Raw genomic sequence first — 19,693 nt, forward strand, 5'->3', positions numbered from 1 at the left:
AGCCCTTGCCTGTGGGACTGTGGTGCCCATGCCTTGGGCAGCCAGGAAGGTGTGGCTGAGATCTCTGCAGTGCAGAGGGGGCCCAAGGCGCCCACTAACCCCCTCGGTGGCTCCTCAGATGAGCTTCTTTTAATTCTTGTTCTCCTCCTCCTTCTGGTCCAGAGAAATGTCCCCGAAGTTTCACTCACCTGCTGTGAATGAAACTGCCATCATGACAGCCAAGTGCAAATCCTTCTCCTGCTCCTCGACTGGTGTCTCCAGAATGGCTGGGGAACTCACATTTCATAGCCAACTGAGCATTTGCAGGCTGAGTTCTGACCTCCTACTGTGTGCAATTAACACTAATTAAACAAATAATTAAAAATTACCCATGACATTCTCTGCAGAAGGTCCTAACTCAGTTTTGTGTTTGAGCTGCTCGAGCTGTTTTAATTAGCTGTCTGTCTAGAGCTGCATCCTGGCATGGGCTTCTGAGGGTGCAAGGAGACACAGTACTCGTTTACACCAGGACTGACATTACAGGGCTGCCCCAGAGCAGGGGAGGCAATCACGGACAGAGGGAGAGGCCAGGCAATGACCTCAACTTCAGAAGCTCCTTTGCAGACTCACAGAATTCTGGGCAAGGGAGCATAGCACAAGGAAATCAGTGGGAGTCTCTTACATCTCTTACATGCAGTCAGTGCAATGAAATCCAAGCACCACTGAAATCTACAGTTAAGGTGCCATTTCTCTTACAAGGATTTCTGCCTCAGACAGCACATAAAGACGAGTACTATATCAATCCCTGAGCATCCCAAGGAATGTTCATTGATAGGAAATTACAAAATTTAAAAAAAAAAAATTAAGATAATATTTTCAAAAACAGCACCTTTTCCAGATCACCCTGTTGCAGGCACCCTGAAATGGGTTTTCAGAGATACCCAACCCTTGAATTTCCCAGCACCTTTGAAACCAAGCCAGGAACATTTTGCCCAGAGGCAGAGGCACACAAAATTAGATGCATGTTGGCTGTATTTGAAAGCCATATTATCCTTTATAACTTTTACCCCTCCCCTTCTCCAGAATTTTCTGGAAACTGTAAACTGCATCACAAAAATGATGCAGATCGGAAAAGCTACCCATCCACCCATTCCCTCCATGTCCTTTCATCCAGGCAGCTGTGCTGTTTGGCAGTTGTTGCTGCGTGCAAGGGGGTGGGTGGGGGTATCAGACAGGCAGGCACCTCCAAACTGCATGGGGAAAGAGTGTGCTCGTTAATCCTTACTGCTTCTGTAATGAAGCCGAGGGCAGGGTGAGACTTTGAGGGCAGTGGCTGAAGTCTTGGTGGCATGATACTGTGGTGGTAAGACTGTGAATTTGTTCTTGCATTTGGATAGTTTCTCTCTATGACCAAGAAGAAGGGTTCGAGATTTGGCCATGTGCTTTCAGACCTGACAGGAGACAGGGCAGAGTGCAGGTTTTCTCTTTAGGTTGACAGGTATGTCACAGAATCATACAATCATAGAATCAACTGGGTTGGAAAGGACCTCTGAGATCATACCTGTGTATGTGCTTGCATGCTGGGCCCTGTTGTGGTACATCTTGGGCTCCTCATCAGCACTTCCTGCTAACTCCATCCAATCCAAATACTATCAGAGACTGCTCGTTTGGGCTGCCTGCTGACATCATTTGCCAGTGCTGTCCATTAAAATTAATTTGAAATACCATTTGAACCTGCCTATGGCAGCTTGTGATACCTACAAGTGGGAGCTACTGCTTTGAGCTCTTTGGGAAGGGTACAAAAATGCTTTCTTTGACAACTTGGGGAGGTAGGGAGGCAAGTCCCAGAACTGATCCCAGAATTCAGTTGACAGTATGAAAGTGAGGTTGTTTCCCCTCCCCAGGCATATGCACTATCACATTATGTTATCTGTCTTCCAAAAGAGATCTGTACTTTTCTGCTGGTTTGTTGGATCACCATGGAAACTGCCAGGAACAGAGTCATGCCAGGGAAGCTCAGCAACTGTTGCTCTGAGAGTGCATTGTCTGGGGGTCTCATCTGTAGAGAGAGAGAACCCTCTCCAAGGCTCCTTCCCTGGAAGTGACCCATCCTGGGAGAAGCAGGTAGAGGGATCTGTGTGGGGCTCTTGACATTTCCACTCTCCATGTGGAAGTGAAATAATTCCTTCCTTTATGCAATGCCTTGACAAACCTGAAAGATCCCAGAGCAGAGATCACAAACATCTGGAAGCTGTGTGCCTGGCTCTGGTGTGAGACCAGGAACAGAGCCAAAAACCTCTCCAGCTAATGCAGCCTGCCTCCTGCTCTCCATGGACAGCCTGCTCCCTGGTTTCAGCAACATAGGCTCTGCAAGTAGGAGTCCTGGGGCAGGGAACTGTGTTCCTCTCCACACCCCATCCTGACATCTGGCAGCTGTAGGCATGACTTCAGTGCAAGACTTGGAACACAGCCAAAACCCTTCCCACAGACTAGCGCCATCTTTTACTAGTGTCTTCTGTCCCCCACTCCCAGCCAGTACAGGCCACCCTACTGGTCATGGAGATACAGGGATCCTCCATCAGAGGCTGTCTTTTGCAGCCTCTCCTGCTCTGACCACAGAGCTGCCCCAGGTGCCCAACAAAGTTCTTGGATCAGCACCCCAGCAGAGGGCAAGCTGGGACCTGCTTTCCTCTTTACTGAGAGTATTGATTTAACAATCTTTGAAATGGTATTTCCCCTAGCTCTGCCATGGACAAGGACAACACCTTCTCCTGGCCTACCCAAGCCTCTTCCATCCAGCAACTCTTTTCACAAACTCTAGTGAGGATCAGACACACGAGTTCACTCCCCATGATCTCTTCATGTCTAGGTTTTTGTGCTGAGAAGCTATTTGCAGTGATGGGTCAATGCAGAACTGTAATGAACAACAGCAGTAATACGGGTCTATGCTATACCATGGAGCTCCTCTGGTGACCTGCAGCACCCGCTATTGCCTCCTCAGCACTCACTCCTTACAAACATGTGCCTCAGACAGGTGATGTTTAAGAACTGGGCTGAGATGACCAGTCTGTCCATACAGCAGTCACTGCTGCTGCATGTCAGAGGGTAGCTGACCAGAGGATATTTCTTTTACTTGGCTTGAATTCAAACCAGTAATCTATAATCAGTTCCTTGCTCCCCCATGTTGTTTGGGTCTCTTTCTCTGGTGCAGCTTTTTGCACTGTGCTTCCAGAGACAACTCTGTAGACAGGTATTTGCCTATTTACATTTCACAGGATACCTGGGGAAGCAAAATTACCATAGGCTGCTGCCTACTTTGCCCGAGCTTCCCTCTCTCTGGAAAGGGAAAGACCTGTTGCTGCCTCTCAAGGAAGGGCTGAGGGATATGGACTCTCTCTCTTGCAGCAGAACTGTGGCCATCCCTCACATCACCGGGGCTGCCAGAGCCACAGGTGCAACGCTCCAGGGCTCTTCACGATTCCTTCCAGCACCTTGTCACAGCTCCACCACCCTCTTTCAATGCCTCCTTTACCTCAGCATGAGCAGCCAGGCCCCTCAACCTTAGGGCAACAACATTCAGTTTTGTGAGTGTTGTTCAGCCATCTCTGTCTGCATAGTTGCAGCATCTGGACGTGACACAGTTTACCTGTGACATTCATCATGTACAGCACCAGTTGCACAGCAGTTACTGCTGTAGGCTGTAGACTCAGAAACAGATTCAAAGAGTGCTGTGGTATGTGGGAACGTTTTGGGCTGCATACCAGCCAATGCCAGGCACAAAAAGACCACACAAAACAAATATACTTGCAAGGACTGTTTTCCTTCTCCTCAGCTTGAAGACTCCCACATGCCATCCTTCTTTCTTCCCCACTCTGAAACAGGAGTTGAACAGGTACACACCAACATGCTGATAACAATCCCAAACTGACTTTTTAAGCACCAGTTGTCTAATCTATGTTCTAGATAAACCAATGAGAATACGGGCACTAGAAAACATTAATTATTGTGAGAGATGTTATATCTCCGTATTTTTATAGAAGAGAGAGTTAAGTTTTTTATCACAGGCTGCTTTAATGATAGTTGATGGCTTCTTATTCTATCAGGAAAAGACATAATGAAATCTGGTATGTGGAAGCCGAAACTGGAGAAATCCAGAGATGAAGCAAGGAGAGAGCTATTAATACTGAGAATAACACTGAAGTTGCCCCTGGGATGACTCCCTAAGGAAAATGGGAATTTTCCATTGTTTTGCTCCGTGCCAGTCAAGACTGTATATATAAAACATATGCTCTTGCTCAAATTCTGGCTTGAATAGTAGACATAAGTGTCTTTGTGTGTGAAGTGTGACAAGATGACCATAATGCAATCAAAACCAGCTGACAAAGTACCTGAGGGCAATGGTTTCCTGGCCCTCCCACTGGGTCCTCCCACGAGCAACTAGTTTGCAGTGAGGTGATCCACAGCTGCCAGTCTCTTATTTTTCTGCTGCTTGAGCTTGTCATTGCTGATTAGAAGGGAAGCAAGGCAGGGGGTTGCAAGTCTGTGTTCTGTCTGTCAGCACACTGCAAGCCCAGGAGAAAGAGAGTAAAGGAATTAGGCACAAAGGCTATTTTCAGCATCTTGAAGCCTGTAACATCAGTGGAATTCAGAGAACTAGTATGAAGCCTAAGTTGCCGGTGGAGAGAGATAAGTACCTCAAACACATGTTTCAAGGTCCTGTCTTGTTTTTGTGCAAGTTTTTTCCCACATAGGATTGAGCCTTCTGTGGAGCTCTGACGCATGGACTTTTGGTCTGGCTGGTGTCCTTGCCCCGTTGGTAAGTTTTCAGCAGTGCTGTGTCTGGAACGCAATGCTCTCTCCCACCTGCAGAACTGTGACAATTTTGCTTACTAAGAGAAAGAGTTTCTTCTGCTCTCATCTTCTGACATCTCGTTCTCATTTATCTCTTTGTCCTTCTATTTCGGTATCTTGGATATGGTCCTCTTAACAAAGCAGCCTGTGCTTGCGTTGTGATAATGATAGTCTAACAGTACTAGTTCTCTTGGATCTGCCAGTGAATTTGTTTTGTTAGTAAGATATTTGCTGTTTATAGTAAATTTTATTTTTTGCTGAATGATTTGTCTGCAAATTGGAAAGACCTGATATACAGTGCTTGAGCAGCCATATTAAAGATAACTGCCGAGGGAAATCACTTGGGAACAATGAGATACTACTTGCTCTTCTTACAACCTTCTCCATCTGAACTCCAAACTACTTTTCTATTTGCATTGTTTAATGGAAGCCACAATTTTATTTTTTTAATAATAATTTTTAAAAATACTTTAACAGAAGCAACAGAAGACATAAGGAGGCACGGCTTTGAAGAATAATTGCATTAAATACACAGCAGCAGGTTGTGTGAGTGCCGATGTGGTTCTGGGCCTCCAGGGGTTAAAGCAAGGTGTGTGTGCAGGCAATTCTTGGGGAGGTACTTTGTATAAAGTTCAGTGGCTGAGGAATGTCCTGGCAGTCAAGCTTCATTGCCTGGGAAAAACACAAGGCCAGATTGACATTTCAGTAAGTGATACGATCTGGTTGGCTTTGCTGGTGCAAATGAGAGAACTTGACCAGTGCCTTTAAAGGAAGAATAAAAATACCTCATAAAATTCAGATTAAGAAGTACTGTGTTTGCATGCTGTGGCTGAAAGGAGCAGGAATAGGATGGGGAACATGAAGGGAATAGTTGCTTTTCCCACTTTGTCTTTGGTCAGCCTCAATTCAGGAGGGGATTCTGTAAAGGGTGAAGTTAGCTTTTGCCCTCTGAAATACCTAAAGGGAGATACAATTTGTGCTGCTTCTGGTTATTTATTACAATTCTTTGATAACTGGGAATAATGATTGATACAGGCTCACACTCAACACACAGACTGTAGGCAACTGGAGTCCCTTCTACTGGGAATTGACAGAGAAATCTCTTTGGGTGATACTGTCCCAACAGCCAGCTCCATCTCTGGCTATATTCCTGCCTGTCCTTGCTCAGCTGGCCAAATGAGAGATCTCCTCACCAGATGCCTATTTCTTTTCAGTTCTTTGCCTGTCTCCATTTGGCTCTCCAGCCACCTCTTTGTAGTGCTATCCTGCTCTATGCCTGAACCAGCTCTATAATGTATGCTTTGTCTTTTAGCTAGAAAGGAACAGGCAACTTCATTCAACCAAATTCCCATGAAACTGGAAATTGATGAGAAATCTAAACCGAAACCATCTTTAGGAAACTGCAGCGTCCTCAGAGTCTTTGGAAATCTGACTATTTATTTGGATAATGAGGTGTAGATTTCAGAGTCTGCCTTTATTCACTCCAGTGTCCAAATCTTGACCTTATGTTTTTAGTTATATTTTTATATTTTAACCATTTATTCACTTCAATCTTTTCATTTGTGCACACAGTAAGTGATTTGATACCCACTGTTTCTCTGCTGAGACATCAACACGAGGAAAGAATTTACAATGCAAGTTTAATAAACAGAACAATTATGATCTTGTTTAACCAGGACTAGTGAATAGTGTTGCTTACTGTACTAGGAGATACTTTTGTTCAGTTCTCCTGCCTCTTCCTCCACAGGTTGTTGAAGCCTGTTTATTTCAGCCTGCCTTGTTTTGCGAGAGCTCATTTGCTTGAGCTCTCAACAGGAGCCGAGGTACAGTTTCAGAGCATTCATGGATCTCTCATAATCGTTCAAGACATCATCATTCTGGTGCAGCCCTTCCCCAACAGGCAGCGAGATTACCAGGTCTTTGTATAACACACGTAATATAAATTCTGGTAAGTCACTGTATATTCATGTAAGGGATTGCTGCATGTGAAGTAGCTCTATACGTAGTGGCCTGATGACTGAATAAAATGTTCTGTGTGCTGGCAGCTATCATTAGAAATGCTTGTGGCCCTGGACCTGTTCGTTTGAGCCATTTCATATGGGAGATAGCACAAGTACGTGGGGCAGGATGGTGTCCTCTGGTCAGGAGAGGCGTCATTACATTACTTAGATTTTAATCTCTATCCCGGCACCAGCCTCATGCCCTGGGACTGCCTACAGGCAGTGAAGGGAGCTTCGGCTGGAGCCTGGAACGAGCCACCAGCCCCTCACGGCTGCAGCGGACGGTGAGGGCAGCGTGCTGCTGTGGATGCCAGCTGCCTGCCCGGCCGCTCCACGAAAAAACACCACAACTCTGGCGGTCTGTTTGGGAACATCGGCTCCGAGGGCTGGAAGGTAACTGCAAAGGGGATCTCCGGAGACTCGGTGGCAGCCCCTGAGGGTGCAGGGTGGGCGGAGAGGAGGATGTCTCCGCCCGCGGCAGAGCGTGGCTGCCGCTCTCTCCTCTGGGCCGGGCTGCCCCGGCACCCGGCGCCGCCCGCCCCACCTGCCTCACCGCCGAGCCCGAGAAGGGGTTAAAAGCCCGGGGCGGGTGATGTCAGTTCCTGCGCTCCTCGGGAGGGCCGGCTCTGATATTTGAGCCGGGCTCTCCCGTTCGAGGGAAACCGAGGAGGGAATGGCAAAGTGCTGAATGGGACAGGAGTCGTGCTGGGCACCTGCCTGCCGCCCTGCGGCCGCGCGCAGCCGCCGCGCCCAGGGCCAGCCCGCGGGGCCGGGAGCCCCGGGAGGCGCCGGCTGCGCCAGCCAGCGCCCTGCCCGCCGGCACGGACCCCGCGCCGGCCAAGGTGAGAGCGGGCGGGGGGCGCCCCGGGCGGGGAGGGGGCGGCCGAGTGCTCTGGAGGGCCGGTCTGTGCGGGGCTGGCTGTCACAGCCTTTCTTCCCCTTCTTGTCTTTCTTCGAAGGTGATGGTAAGGGGACTGGCGGGAGCGTTCTGGAGGTGATGTTGTGTCATCTCTGTTAACCGAGGTTTGCCTTCGGGTCTGGGACTTTGGCCCTGAAGAGGCGTGGAAGAGATGGGGGGAGGAATGGCCACACGAGGGGGAAAACGCAGCCCAAGTGTAAATGTGTATGAGTCCTGCGGTTTCTTCTGCCTTTCTGGTAAGGTTCGGTGTACGGGGCAAGACCTCCGCAGGTAAAATGGCACAACTGGGAGCCCCTGTTCCTGCCTCCTGGCACTCTTAGTAGCCAAGCCACCTGCACTAATGTAGAGGGGAAATTATTCCCCGCTCTCCACTCCCCGGCTCGTGACAAGCCCTGGCCTTCTCACGGCTTTTTGTGTTATTTTTTTTTTTTTACCCCTCCATGCTCTGCACATCCCAGGCCGCATTCCTGAACGGGAAATGACTGTGTGGCTGAACAATTCCAATGGCCTCAGGGCTAAAAAGCTGGGGGGTGAAACTGGTTATGAAGTGGAAAATGAGGTGGCTGTGGACAGGGAGTTGATTAATAGTACGGGACTTCACTGAGTTTTGCCCATACTGCTGACCCCTTTGGTGCTGATGCAGTGACACGGGAGGAAACCTCTCTCCCTTCATGTGTTACATTTATCACATTTCTACTGATTCTTTTATAGTAAGATGGTAGCTAAAAGTTAGACCAGTATTCAGGTCTGGTGTTCAGGCAGGGTCTGGTGCATATTACTGGCAGGTGCTCAGAACTGCAGTCCTCCTGTGCTGACTGAATCCCCTATGACAGCCTGGATAAACTGATTGCTGAGCTGAGGAGACATTTGAAATATGGAAATAGTGTTTCACTTGTCTTCTTTGTTTGCACTGAATGAACAAAGTGCAAACACTTTACTTGCATTTATATCTGCAACTGAAAGTCTTCATGTTGATTAATTGCTTTTATTCTTAAAGGGCATTTCAGATGGAAATATACAAAGTCTCTGAAGTGTTGTGAATTCTAGTCTGGATCCACCTACATCTGGGAAATCACTTGATCCTGGTCTAAAAACAAACAAATAAAAAAACCCAAAGCTCAGAAAAACCTCAAAACCCCAAAAAACAACCATGTGACATCTTGTTATAAATTTTAGCTTCATCAGAATTACAATATGGGCACTCCAAGTAAATATTTATTTTGTATATTACTTTTAGTGTCAGAACTGTCTCTGATGTTGGTCGAAACAGACAGATATATGCATGAGACTTATAGTTTTGACTGCATTTAGCACTTGGCTCAGTCGTTTCCCCCCCCAGTGAGTTCTAAGGACTTCGTAGCTCCCATTATCTTCACTGGCAGTTTAATATGTTTGATGCTTAGAACTGAAAATCAAGTTGCTCTTTAAGAAGCAGCTGTATGCATTTAAGAATTAAGTTTTGAAAATCTCAGCTTGTTTGAAAAAAATGTCTGCTTCCTATTTTCCAAGTTCGTAAAGTAAGAGTACTGCATTTGAAAATATCTGACTCCCAACTTATTCATATGTCTAGGGGAAAAAAGAATCAATTTTATATGAATGTATAACCATAAATATATAAATATGGTTTAGATAACCATATAAATTCTTTATCAGATATGAAAAGGACCAGTATCTGGGAAGGCAGGGGAATCAAAGAATGTAGTGAATAAAGACTGTTAAGAACTATGAAAAAAGGCATGTGAAATGGCAGATCCAATAGAAAGGATTTAAAGTCAGTCTATCAAAATAAAGTTGATACTGTAATTCAGAGAGTGAGGCAAACTGCTTACATTCAGGAGAATGGGGGAGCAGGAACAATGTATTTTAACAGTAAAAGAAATTTCAGAATAAATTTTGTAAATAAAGTTATAATTTAGGAGTAAGTATCAGACATTGTGATACAAAATCTTTCTCTGAAAAAGCATAAGGTTTTTGCTAGAGGGGAAAAGCTGTAATTCTAGTCTCTAGCCTTCAGAAATAATTTGGTATGATGACACATGGGGAAGTTATTAGCTTAAGTGGAGGAGATGGGGATTAATAGAAGAATGGTAAGATAGACAAATGAGAAAAGAGAATGTGACAACACAGTGGTGAAGAAGGGTCTATTAGATGGTACGTATTTTACTAGAAGAGTTCACTGACAGAGGGGATTAATCTAATGACTCAAAGTAAAATTGTGCGTTAGAAGTAGTAATAAAGTGGGCATAAAACCCGGAAGAGCACTCTTTAAAATCAGCAGAGGAGGAAAAGATATGGTTATACTAATCAATCACAGGGTAACCATGGGCCTGTTGAATTTTGCGATCAGAGTTGATAAGGTTGGAAGGGACCACAGTGGGTCATCTGGTCTGATCTCCCTGCTCAAGCGAGGTCATTCTATAGCACATTACACAGGGTTGCATCCAGATGGTTCTTCAATATCTCCAGTGGGGGAGACTCCACACAGTAAAGAAATTTTTCCTCATGTCTATCTGGAACTTCCTGTGCATCAGTTTCTGCCCATTGTCTCTTGTCCTGTTGTGTGATACCACAATGGCCAGTAGTACAGAGAATATCGATCTTTTGGAGATCTGACTCAGACATGAGCTTTATTAATCTGTTCTAGTGCCATTGTAATTACCCTCCTGCACTCTGAAGTCTGGCATTTGCAAAGGAAAAGCCAGCTGAGAGTCTTCTGCTCCAGTTGTGTCAATTTGTCTGTGAATGTCGACCACCAGTATAATATGGTGGAAAGTGCTAAATGCCTTTACACAAGGCTTTGGTGTGGGTGCATGCTGCCTTTCAGATGCAGTTGTGGTCACCCATGACTGTGAAGGGGAGGGAGAAAGATAAAACCTGGCCCTTTTATATGATGTGGTCTGAAGCTGGAACAGATGCAGAGCGAGAGTGGTGAGCTTTTCTTAGGAGACTAGAGGAGCCCCTTATCTCTAGCCTTGCAAAATCAGGTCTCTAATGGGAAGCTTTTGATATCTACAAACACATCAAGGGGTAAATATGAGGAAGGGGAAAAAACTAACTAAGCTGAAGGGCACTAATCTACAGGAATTAACAGATACAGGCTGATTATGATTATATTTATGCTGGTAACTGGAAGGCAGCTCGTTAGAGGGGTGAGGTTCTAGAACAACAGGAACAGTGGGAGCAAAACTGCATACACAGTTCCAGGGTAGAGAGTGTTCATTTATGAAAGGGATTATATGATGCAGTTGTCCATAGTGATAAGGAATGAGGTGTAATTATTCAGGATATCTATCCCAGTCTTAGACTTCCTATTCAGAATAGGATATTTTAGTTCAACCAAAAGTTATGGACTATATGGGAAAATTACTTTTGCTCTGGCATAAGCTGTGTGGTACATCAGTTTCATTTTGCTTTGTGCCCTTACAGTTCATCCCATTCATTTGTATGTCCTTTTTGAACTTAAACTTTATGAATAAAGACTAAAATCTCTTTATACTTGTATGAAAGAGAACAAAATTTCATTTGAGAGCTGAATTGTTATGTACAAAACAGAGTTAGCTGTAAACAAACTTATGGTGATGTAGCATCCTTCCATGACTTAATGCCCTCTTTTGGCTTGGGAAAGACTATTGATAGCAATACCTTAGAGGGAAACCAGACAGTGTTGTGATGTGTACCAAAGGTAACCTGGTTAAATGCATGGCAAGGAGCTAGGGCTAGAGATTAGGTCAATGTGCTGGACGGGCTGTGGAAAAGGATGGCCTTTGTTTCTGTAAAACTGTAAGTGTGCTGCTTGTAGAATAGTGGTTTTCTTTCCCATTGCAGAATGTTTTCAGTGATGCAGTGCTGGACACATGAGTGTGCCTTTGCCTTGTTTTACTTAAACCTGCCTTCTGACCTGGAATAGTGTTCCATAATTCATTGGAAAGGTAGGCAACTTGCTGTCTGGGAAACTTTCTATTACTGAACAAAGCAACCTGTCCATAAAATAACTTGCAGGTAGTGTTTGTAGCTAAAGGGTATAAAATGTGTCTTCCTTAACTTGGAACATCAGAGATATAGCTGAATAGAGTGGCTTCCTGTGTTATGTATACTCACACTATTATATATTCTCAGGGTAACTTGAATCTCAAGTCTTAGGAGCAAACGACAAGTGGGTACAACTAGAGGGACATCTTAAACTTTTCCACTCTGCAAAGGCAGATGTAAAGACAATGAGGCTGAGTGACTTCATTGCTCTCTCTCAAGTCTTGGTCTGTTCCTTGGTCTGTCACAGCCTGGGACTTGCAAGTTTGTCTATGAGCAGGTGAGAAGCTCCTTTAACAAGGATTTAATTGTTTTGATGAAGTTGAGCTAATAGCTGTTCTGGCTATGTAAACATTCATTATTGTAGAATAATACAGCTGGCTGCTGGACTACACACACTGAGTTGATCTTAAAAACCTTTTTGTTCACAAATGCCTTATTATTCCACACGAAGTCTGGAAACATGGGGGCCTTGCACTCCACACCAAATTTTGCGAGTTTGTGGTGCGCTGTTGGGAACTAGGCGAACTACCATCAGACCTACGTGATGCAGTCATCATCACCTTGTATAAGAAGAAAGGAATTAAATCAGATTGCTCAAATTACTGTGGTATTACTCTGCTCTCCATTGCTGGCAAAATCCTGGCAAGAATACTCTTGAACAGACTAATACCCGCTATAGCAGAAGGAATTCTACTTGAAAGTCAGTGTGGTTTCAGAGCCAACAGGAGTACCACAGACATGGTGTTTGTTCTCAGACAACTGCAAGAGAAGTGTAGGGAACAGAACAAAGGTACCATACTGGTACAAAGAAGCCAGAAGTAAAGCTACTAATGTCTGGGTAGAAGCTGAACAAGACTGTAAGGGTAGCAGTAAGGCTGTTTCTGGAATATACAGTATGATGCATTAGTAAATTATTTACTCACTCTACAGGTAAAAGTTTATCCATTAAGAGTAACCTCTGGCAGAGGGCAATATCGATAACTCAGGATAGTACCACTTCATCTTCTGCTTGGGGAAGAAATGACCTTTGTTACCAGTTCTGTAAGATGGACCAAGGAAGACTAGACACAGAGGGTGATAAGTTTGTCTTTCTAAAATACATTTTTTTTTTTTCCTTTCTATATTGTAGGTTTTTTGGAGCACCTCAGATGACGTCCTAAATGGGTGATTAACTTCACAATGGCAGAACTCACACTAGAAAATGGCAGCTGTATGGACTGGCAAAAGCGATGCCTTGCGTTGGAGTCCCAGCTCTTCAAATTCCGCTTGCAGGCAAGCAAGATCCGAGAGCTGTTAGCTGAGAAGGTGAGGCAGTGGTGATGACTTCTACTTTGCAATAAGTTATGACATGAAAGCAAAAAGTCTGTAAGTGCTGAGCTATCCAACACAACTGTTACTTGCAGTAACGTTTTCTTTCTTGATTACAGTACGTTTTTGCACTCTGCTTATTACTCAAGATGCAGAGACGTGCCTGTCTGAGTGGTGAAGGTGGCATTAGTGAAAATAAGAATTTGGCCTTGTTTACTGCAAAATCACCAAGTATTTGGACTCTGGTGGAAAACAGTATATCAGCAAGATTCTGGATATCTAAAGTGACTGAGGCAGCTGCAGAGCAAAGATGGATGCTGTGGGTTAGAACATCAGTATTGGGACTTGGCTGGCAACAGAAAAGCTTATAGGAGTGCAAATTATGCTATAATGTTAAAAAACTAGACAAAGGTACATGTATTGCCATAGTGTTAGAATAACATTTTATATCCAGTCAAAACATTCTGGGGATGCTGAGGAGCAGGGCCAGATATTTCGAGATCTTAATATTAGAAACTTGCTTAGCATCTGTGGTTTTAGAGGCATCTCCTACTAATCTCTTTCAAGTGTACTCAGTGAATTTGTTTACATCCTAGGGGAGAGGACTGGCAAGATTTGAGGGTTTTGTTGGAGTTTTCTCTTTTGTTTGTTTTCATCATGGTGTGAATGTTTTGTGTTTTTTCTTTACCTTAGATTGAGTTGTTTTTCAATTTGAATTAAAGCTTTTTCACTAAATTTGTATAAAATCCAAGTTTGTATGTTGCTGTGGGGTTCCTTCTTTTTTTTCCTAAATGTGGCTTACATTATTACAGTCCAGTCCAAGATTGCTCAGATATTGCTCAAATATTTACTGTTGGAAAGTGAGAACAGATTCTTTCAGTCACAGTTTACTAATGATATTAAAATCTGTACAACTAGCTGCAGTTTACTGTACCTGATGACAGATACGTTTTGAACTCACTTTTGCCCTATTTTGTATTACGTAAGTTCTGTGTGTATATTCTTGTTTGTTGATTTTGGATGTAAAAACATCAAAATGTCAGCTACTTCAGAGTGGAGTAATTTTCATCCTTGCTTTCACTGTAATTACATTTTTAGTAATGCCGTATAGTGTATGAGACATTCATTCTAACCATCATATTTTAATAAATTATGCAATTTTAATCACCCTTTTCATCTCTTCAAGGTAGCTTCTGAGGTGGACCTTGGTGATTACTTACCTTGAAAAACACTGAAAGTAGTTGTAAAGTCCATTTAGATAAAGGCACATTAAAAAAATAATTTATAGATGTGGCCCAGGTCTGGTAAAGAGAATCAGTATTCATTTGGTGTGTTATGGAATCTGTGTCCTTGTGCTTTCTTAATATCTGTTTTGAGAAGCTTTCTGACTACCCACACACAAAACAAACCTACGTAGAAGACTTTCTTTCTGGAGAACAGACTTGCTAGATATCTTTTGACTATTTCTTTAGGGAGGGGCTCCATGGCAGAGAATGAAATTTTCATCTTCTTCAGGGGGCTCCTCAAGGAAGGGACCTGACTGCCATTAATCCAGCCTCTCAGTCAAAGCGATGTTCTCTTTGTTAAAATTAAGGAGTAGCTTGGTTCAGTGATCAGGTTATTCTATAACTACCTGTACAGAACTGTTGTAGGCTTACTTGAAGGTTCAAAGAGCTAGCAGGCTTGCAGTTCACTGAATGTCATGTGGGAAGGGGAGAGCCTCGGACACTGTGGGGCAGCTCCAGCAGGCCCTCCTGCTGCAGGTGGACTCAAGGCACCAGAGCAGTTGCTCCGCCCACAGTGCTCATGCTGAACACTGTTGTTGGGAAGTGTCCTCTGCCTCAGGTTCCCAAGTGGTCTGTAAAACTTGCTCAGAGATCCTCCTTCCCTTCTCAGTCACCACAGGGCTCCCCAGCACTCACAGCAACAGGGGCTTGTATCTGTGCTGCATCCTTCTCCCGCTCAGGAGGCCAGTGATGCAAAACTGAAGGAGGTACATGGTTTACGATAGTGATGCCAGCTTCAGGGATTTTTATCACAGATTTTTATAGCAACTGTGATTTTTAATCTTTTTTTCTCACTGTTCTATCTGAGAGAATCAAGAGATTCAGACTTATTTGAGAGTACTGCATTTCAGAAAAGGTTTTTTGAGGTAGTGTGGGGGGATGATTTTGGAAAAGTATGTAGTGGGCACAGTTTGAATCTGTGTTGCCAACCTGTGGTGAACATTGTCCTGAGATCCTCCCAATATGGTTTGTAGCAACAGGAAAATTATTTTTTAAAAAAGTGATTTAGATGGTGAAAGTGAAGAACAATGTTAACAGTGGTGTGATACTTGCTCACCAGCCAGGTTGTCTCAAGAGTTTGGAAGTTACTGATTGAAAGGCTTGGAAACCTGATCCCCCACATTTTAAATTATTCTTTGTAACTAATTTTATTACTTAAAGACAAGTTTTACTATTTTAACTCAAAAAAAACCCCTACCACTCACGCCTGGCATTGGTAGTACAATGTGTTCCAACAGTTTAAGTACTTGAGATTTTTAAAATCCTCTTAGATTGAATAATCTAGATCGCAGTTCAGAACATGAGGAATTTAAAACCCAGTGGTTTAACTGCCAGTGCCCTAGTTCACATGGTGTGAACTTCCACGTTGATAGCCTGGTCTCAGCTATCGAGCAGAGCTGCCCAAGCTGGGCAGAGCCTGGCTGTTGGTCAGTATGGCAGAAAGACCCCAGCCCCTGGTCTCCCTGACAGAGCCCTGCCATCCTGCTGGACCCCCATAGGGCACAAGGCCCCTGGGTCCTACCTTGTTGTGGACATTAGCAGGGATCTATTCCCCTTGGAAACTGGCAGTTGTTTTCACTCTGACTGTCTCATACACACACACTGAAAAGGGATACTCCTCTGTTGGTGAGTGGCATAGTAGATCGTTGCCTTGGCAGCAAGTTGGCCTGGTTAGGAGTGAGCACTGGAACAGAACAACAGGAGGAAAAGGAAGCTGAGACATGCAGGAATTTTTTTCACTCAATTTTATGTAGCCTCTTCTGAGCCATCAGGAGAGGGAAAGCCTCTGTGAATGGTTGATTGGAGGATCTTTTGCAGCTTTTAGAAGGGCCATCTGGGTAACATTTAACCTGCTTCTATCTTACTTCAATAAGCAATGAACATTTGGAAGAAGGCTCTTTTGTGTCATGCAAGCATGGCTATTCAACTAGTCCTGTTTCTCCCATACAGACTGTCTGGGCTGATGTTTGGGAGAAGAGTTTAATGAATTGGGCTTGGTCACTAAGTTTTTTATAAGACCTGGGTCACCTTGCTTAGTAGCATTTGTCAAATTATAAAGCATTTTGAATGAAAGGACCCATGTAAGTACCAAGCATTATTATTAATTCATTGAGGGATTTGAAGGAGCCTTACAAGCATGGGTGTATTAAATCTGAATGTGCTCCAGTAAGACCGCTGACATTGGGGATGAGCAAAATAATAATTTTGTGTACATGAGAAACACAGTTTGTAGTAGTAGGATGACCCAACAATGTAGTACAGGAAGTTAACAAAAGTACAAGTTCATTTAAGGCTACAGAGAGAATTAGGGTGACAAAAGTAATTGATTTGACTGGAACGTAGCCAAGTCATCCTGGTTGCAAAAGAACTTTTTAGTGATCAGGGATGGTCCCAACATACATTCTCTATCCTGATCAGGATCTAGAACTGCTAGCAATGGAAAGCAAACTGTCATGAGGCTGGGACAACAATGAGTTTTTCAGTCAGAACAGTGCTGTCTTAAAATAACCTGAGTCTTCCATGGAGATTGCCCACCTTTGGAAAAAGGCTGAGAGTTCCGTCTGTGCTGTGAATGTAGACCCTGTTAATTAATCAGAAAACTAATGGAGATCATTGATTCTGAAGCTACTGTCTTAAACAGCCTTTGTTTCATAAAGTGTATTATGTCTCCATAATAGTTATGTTGGCATCTGTCTTTTGCCAGTATATTTTGCTGCTACCTGTCTGTGGTGATGACTACCCAGAGACTAACAGATAAATGCATGGGTACATCACTGTTCCTAAGGGACACATACTCGTGTTGTAGCACAGACCACTGCTCTGAGTGTTAGGTTGCCTTGAGCTCAGTCTCCTCCAAGACTCTAATAGTCTTTGGTTAGAGCGGCGTTGTCTGTGCAATGTTCTGTGGCATCTCTCTGATCCTCTGCCAAGCAAGCATCCTTAATTTGGATATTAAGCTACATAGACTGTGATATCCTTAATTGCTCTACTAAAAAAGTAAACCTGAGAGGTATCGTGCTAAATGTGTCACTTTCTGATCTTCATGGTTTGAATTTGTCATTGCTTTTTTAGTTACATGACCACTGAGATGTCTGCATATATGTACCTTTCTGGTATGTTTGTTGATAGGTGTCAGTCTGCTCTTATGATCAATGGGTGCAAATGGAAAGAAGAATTGTCTTGTTGCTGTCTGAAAAAGGGAGATGGAAAGGCAGGAATGCTGCCACATCCATTCTGGGTGATCAACCCAAGAGGAACAAGTCTCATTTTCAGAAGTACTGGTTTGGTCCTTTTAGTGACCAACCTGAATACTTGACTCCAGTGCATTATCAAGAACCGTAAAATGCATTGGAGAAAAAAAGAGCTCAGTTCCCTTTATAGTTAGTTTTCTTCTTGAAGCTTGATTCTTTTAATCTTCTGAAGGTGCTTCTGTGTCATTCTTTCTGTAGTAAAACACGAGTAGGTGCTGGAAACTCCATGAAGCCTTCTTCAAATTTTGCACCTTAGTGGATGGTACTTAGTGTCACTGATTTCATAATACTGGGCTTAAATCTGAGATCTGTCGAAGCTGGGCAGATCATGAAAGATGACCTTGAAAGCACCGAATCTGATAGTAGGTTGCTTAAAAAAAACCCCAAGAAAACCTCAAAACATTGGCTCTAGTGGTAAATTATTAGAGGAACCCCAGGTATGGGGGGTATCTACAGTTCATGAGAGTGAAGTGGTTTATGTACATTTAGGATAAAATTCTATTCAGTGTCTTTTGACTTCAATAGCACCAATGCTCAGATGTCAAATCACTGAATTGTCAGTTTGCAAAGCTGTTTAAAGTGCAAAGAAGCATAGGAAAGTTAACATCATTGTTAATCTTATGAGTTATGAGCCTATGATGCTTTTAAAGGCAATGCAAAATATTCATATGTCATAATGTGGCATCATAGAGAACCTGCCGTGAGCTTTCCAAGATGTATTAATTTTTATTTACCATTGTGAATGAATCTTAGCTAAAATAAAATCAGGGAATAATGGTGCACTGTAGACAGGCTTCTTGCAGGGACAGCCCATGGTGTGTAAATTGTAGAGATGAGGTCAAGACTTTGGGACTATTCCTTTGACCCATGTAATGAATGATGAAGTTCACTAATGAGACAACAGTTCCGGTAAATTCAAAGTAGGGTAGAAGACTGGGAAAGATCAAAGGCTTTTTTTTTTTTCCCCTGGTCAGAGCTGTCCAGTTAACCCAAAAGATGCCAAAGAAAATCTGTAGATTTGCACAAGAAATGGGAGATTTCTGAGTAAAACAGGTGAATTTTCAGGTGATGTTAATTTATTTTTTTCTCTCCCCCTCTTCCATCTTCTTTTCTGGCTCTGAAGATGCAGGAATTGGAGCAGAGAGTGATAGAAGCAGAGCAAAGAGCTGAAGAGGCAGAGAAACAGGTAAGAGATTTTTTTATGGTTGCTTTGGTACAAATCCACCAGTAACTTCCTCTAAGTTCCTTCCGGCCTGGCATGCAGACAGCACTCTGCTGTGCTATGCCCTGCTAGGGAAACACTGATTTACAGTAGTGAATGGATTTTCTGGTCTACTTGCCAGTCTTTGAGCCTTAGCTGTGACCAGGTGCCTGAATATGTTGAACCCTAAGTGAAAAGTAGCACCTTAGATCTGCCTCTCAGCATCACAGCCTTTACCCCCTAGTCTGTGATAGGCGTGCTTGGTTATGGAAAAGGAAGGGGATGTTGTATCTCAGGATTAAAGCACAAAGATAGAGCTACCTGGCAGGTCCTCAGAAAACAAATACTTAAGAGTACTGGTAAGGACTTGTCTATAAGTAGAGAAGGTTCTATGAAAGAAGTAGGTTTTGCAGACACACCCTTATCACTTGTTTTGGACATTCTTTATAGTTAATTACTGCTCTGGCTTAGGAGCCCACGGAGAAAAACAGTGAGTTGGATTCATTGCCTGTTACTGGAACCATCTACAAAATTAGGCATGTTGTCTAAGCTAGTCCTTCTATGCTTCTTGAATAATGGAGAAGGGGAGAGACAGCGAGACTTCATCTTGTGAACAGGCTATAAAGAACAAAGGACCTTTGGGAAGCAGACTGTTGTACTGTAAGGAGTATTATAGAAACAAAAGAGCCAAGAATGGCTAAGTGGTCTGGGCTCTTGCATCACTGCAGAACACTGCTGAAGAGAAGGTTTGAAGTGAAGCAGCTCCCTCCAGCTGGACAAGGCTGCAGGACTGAGCACTGAGTCAGAGATTGAAACACAGAACTAAAAGCTGCACAGGATGGCTGAGAATGGCTGTCAAAGATGACTTC

General features: G+C 43.6%; 1 protein-coding gene across 5 annotated transcripts in view; it reads left to right on the top strand.

Moving 5' to 3' along the window:
• Positions 1–7,641: 7,641 nt before the first annotated feature.
• PLEKHH1 (pleckstrin homology, MyTH4 and FERM domain containing H1) overlaps positions 7,642–19,693 on the top strand; it is a 48,913-nt gene continuing 36,861 nt past the window's right edge. The window contains exons 1-5 of one of the 5 annotated variants that reach the window (XM_018082697.2): positions 7,642–7,672; positions 7,854–7,985; positions 11,575–11,678; positions 12,908–13,083; positions 18,747–18,809. In XM_018082697.2, coding sequence (XP_017938186.2) covers positions 12,958–13,083; positions 18,747–18,809 — 189 coding nt within the window. In that variant the 5' untranslated portion in view covers positions 7,642–7,672; positions 7,854–7,985; positions 11,575–11,678; positions 12,908–12,957. Of the gene's footprint in view, positions 7,673–7,751; positions 7,986–11,276; positions 11,679–12,753; positions 12,820–12,907; positions 13,084–18,746; positions 18,810–19,693 lie in introns of those variants that run through there. The other 4 variants (XM_018082698.2, XM_018082700.2, XR_001921957.2 and 1 more) reach the window with 4 other exon arrangements.

The sequence above is a fragment of the Manacus vitellinus genome, unplaced genomic scaffold, assembly GCF_001715985.3.
Source record: "Manacus vitellinus isolate BGI_N305 unplaced genomic scaffold, ASM171598v3 scaffold_6_pilon, whole genome shotgun sequence".
Taxonomy (NCBI): Eukaryota; Metazoa; Chordata; class Aves; order Passeriformes; family Pipridae; genus Manacus; species Manacus vitellinus.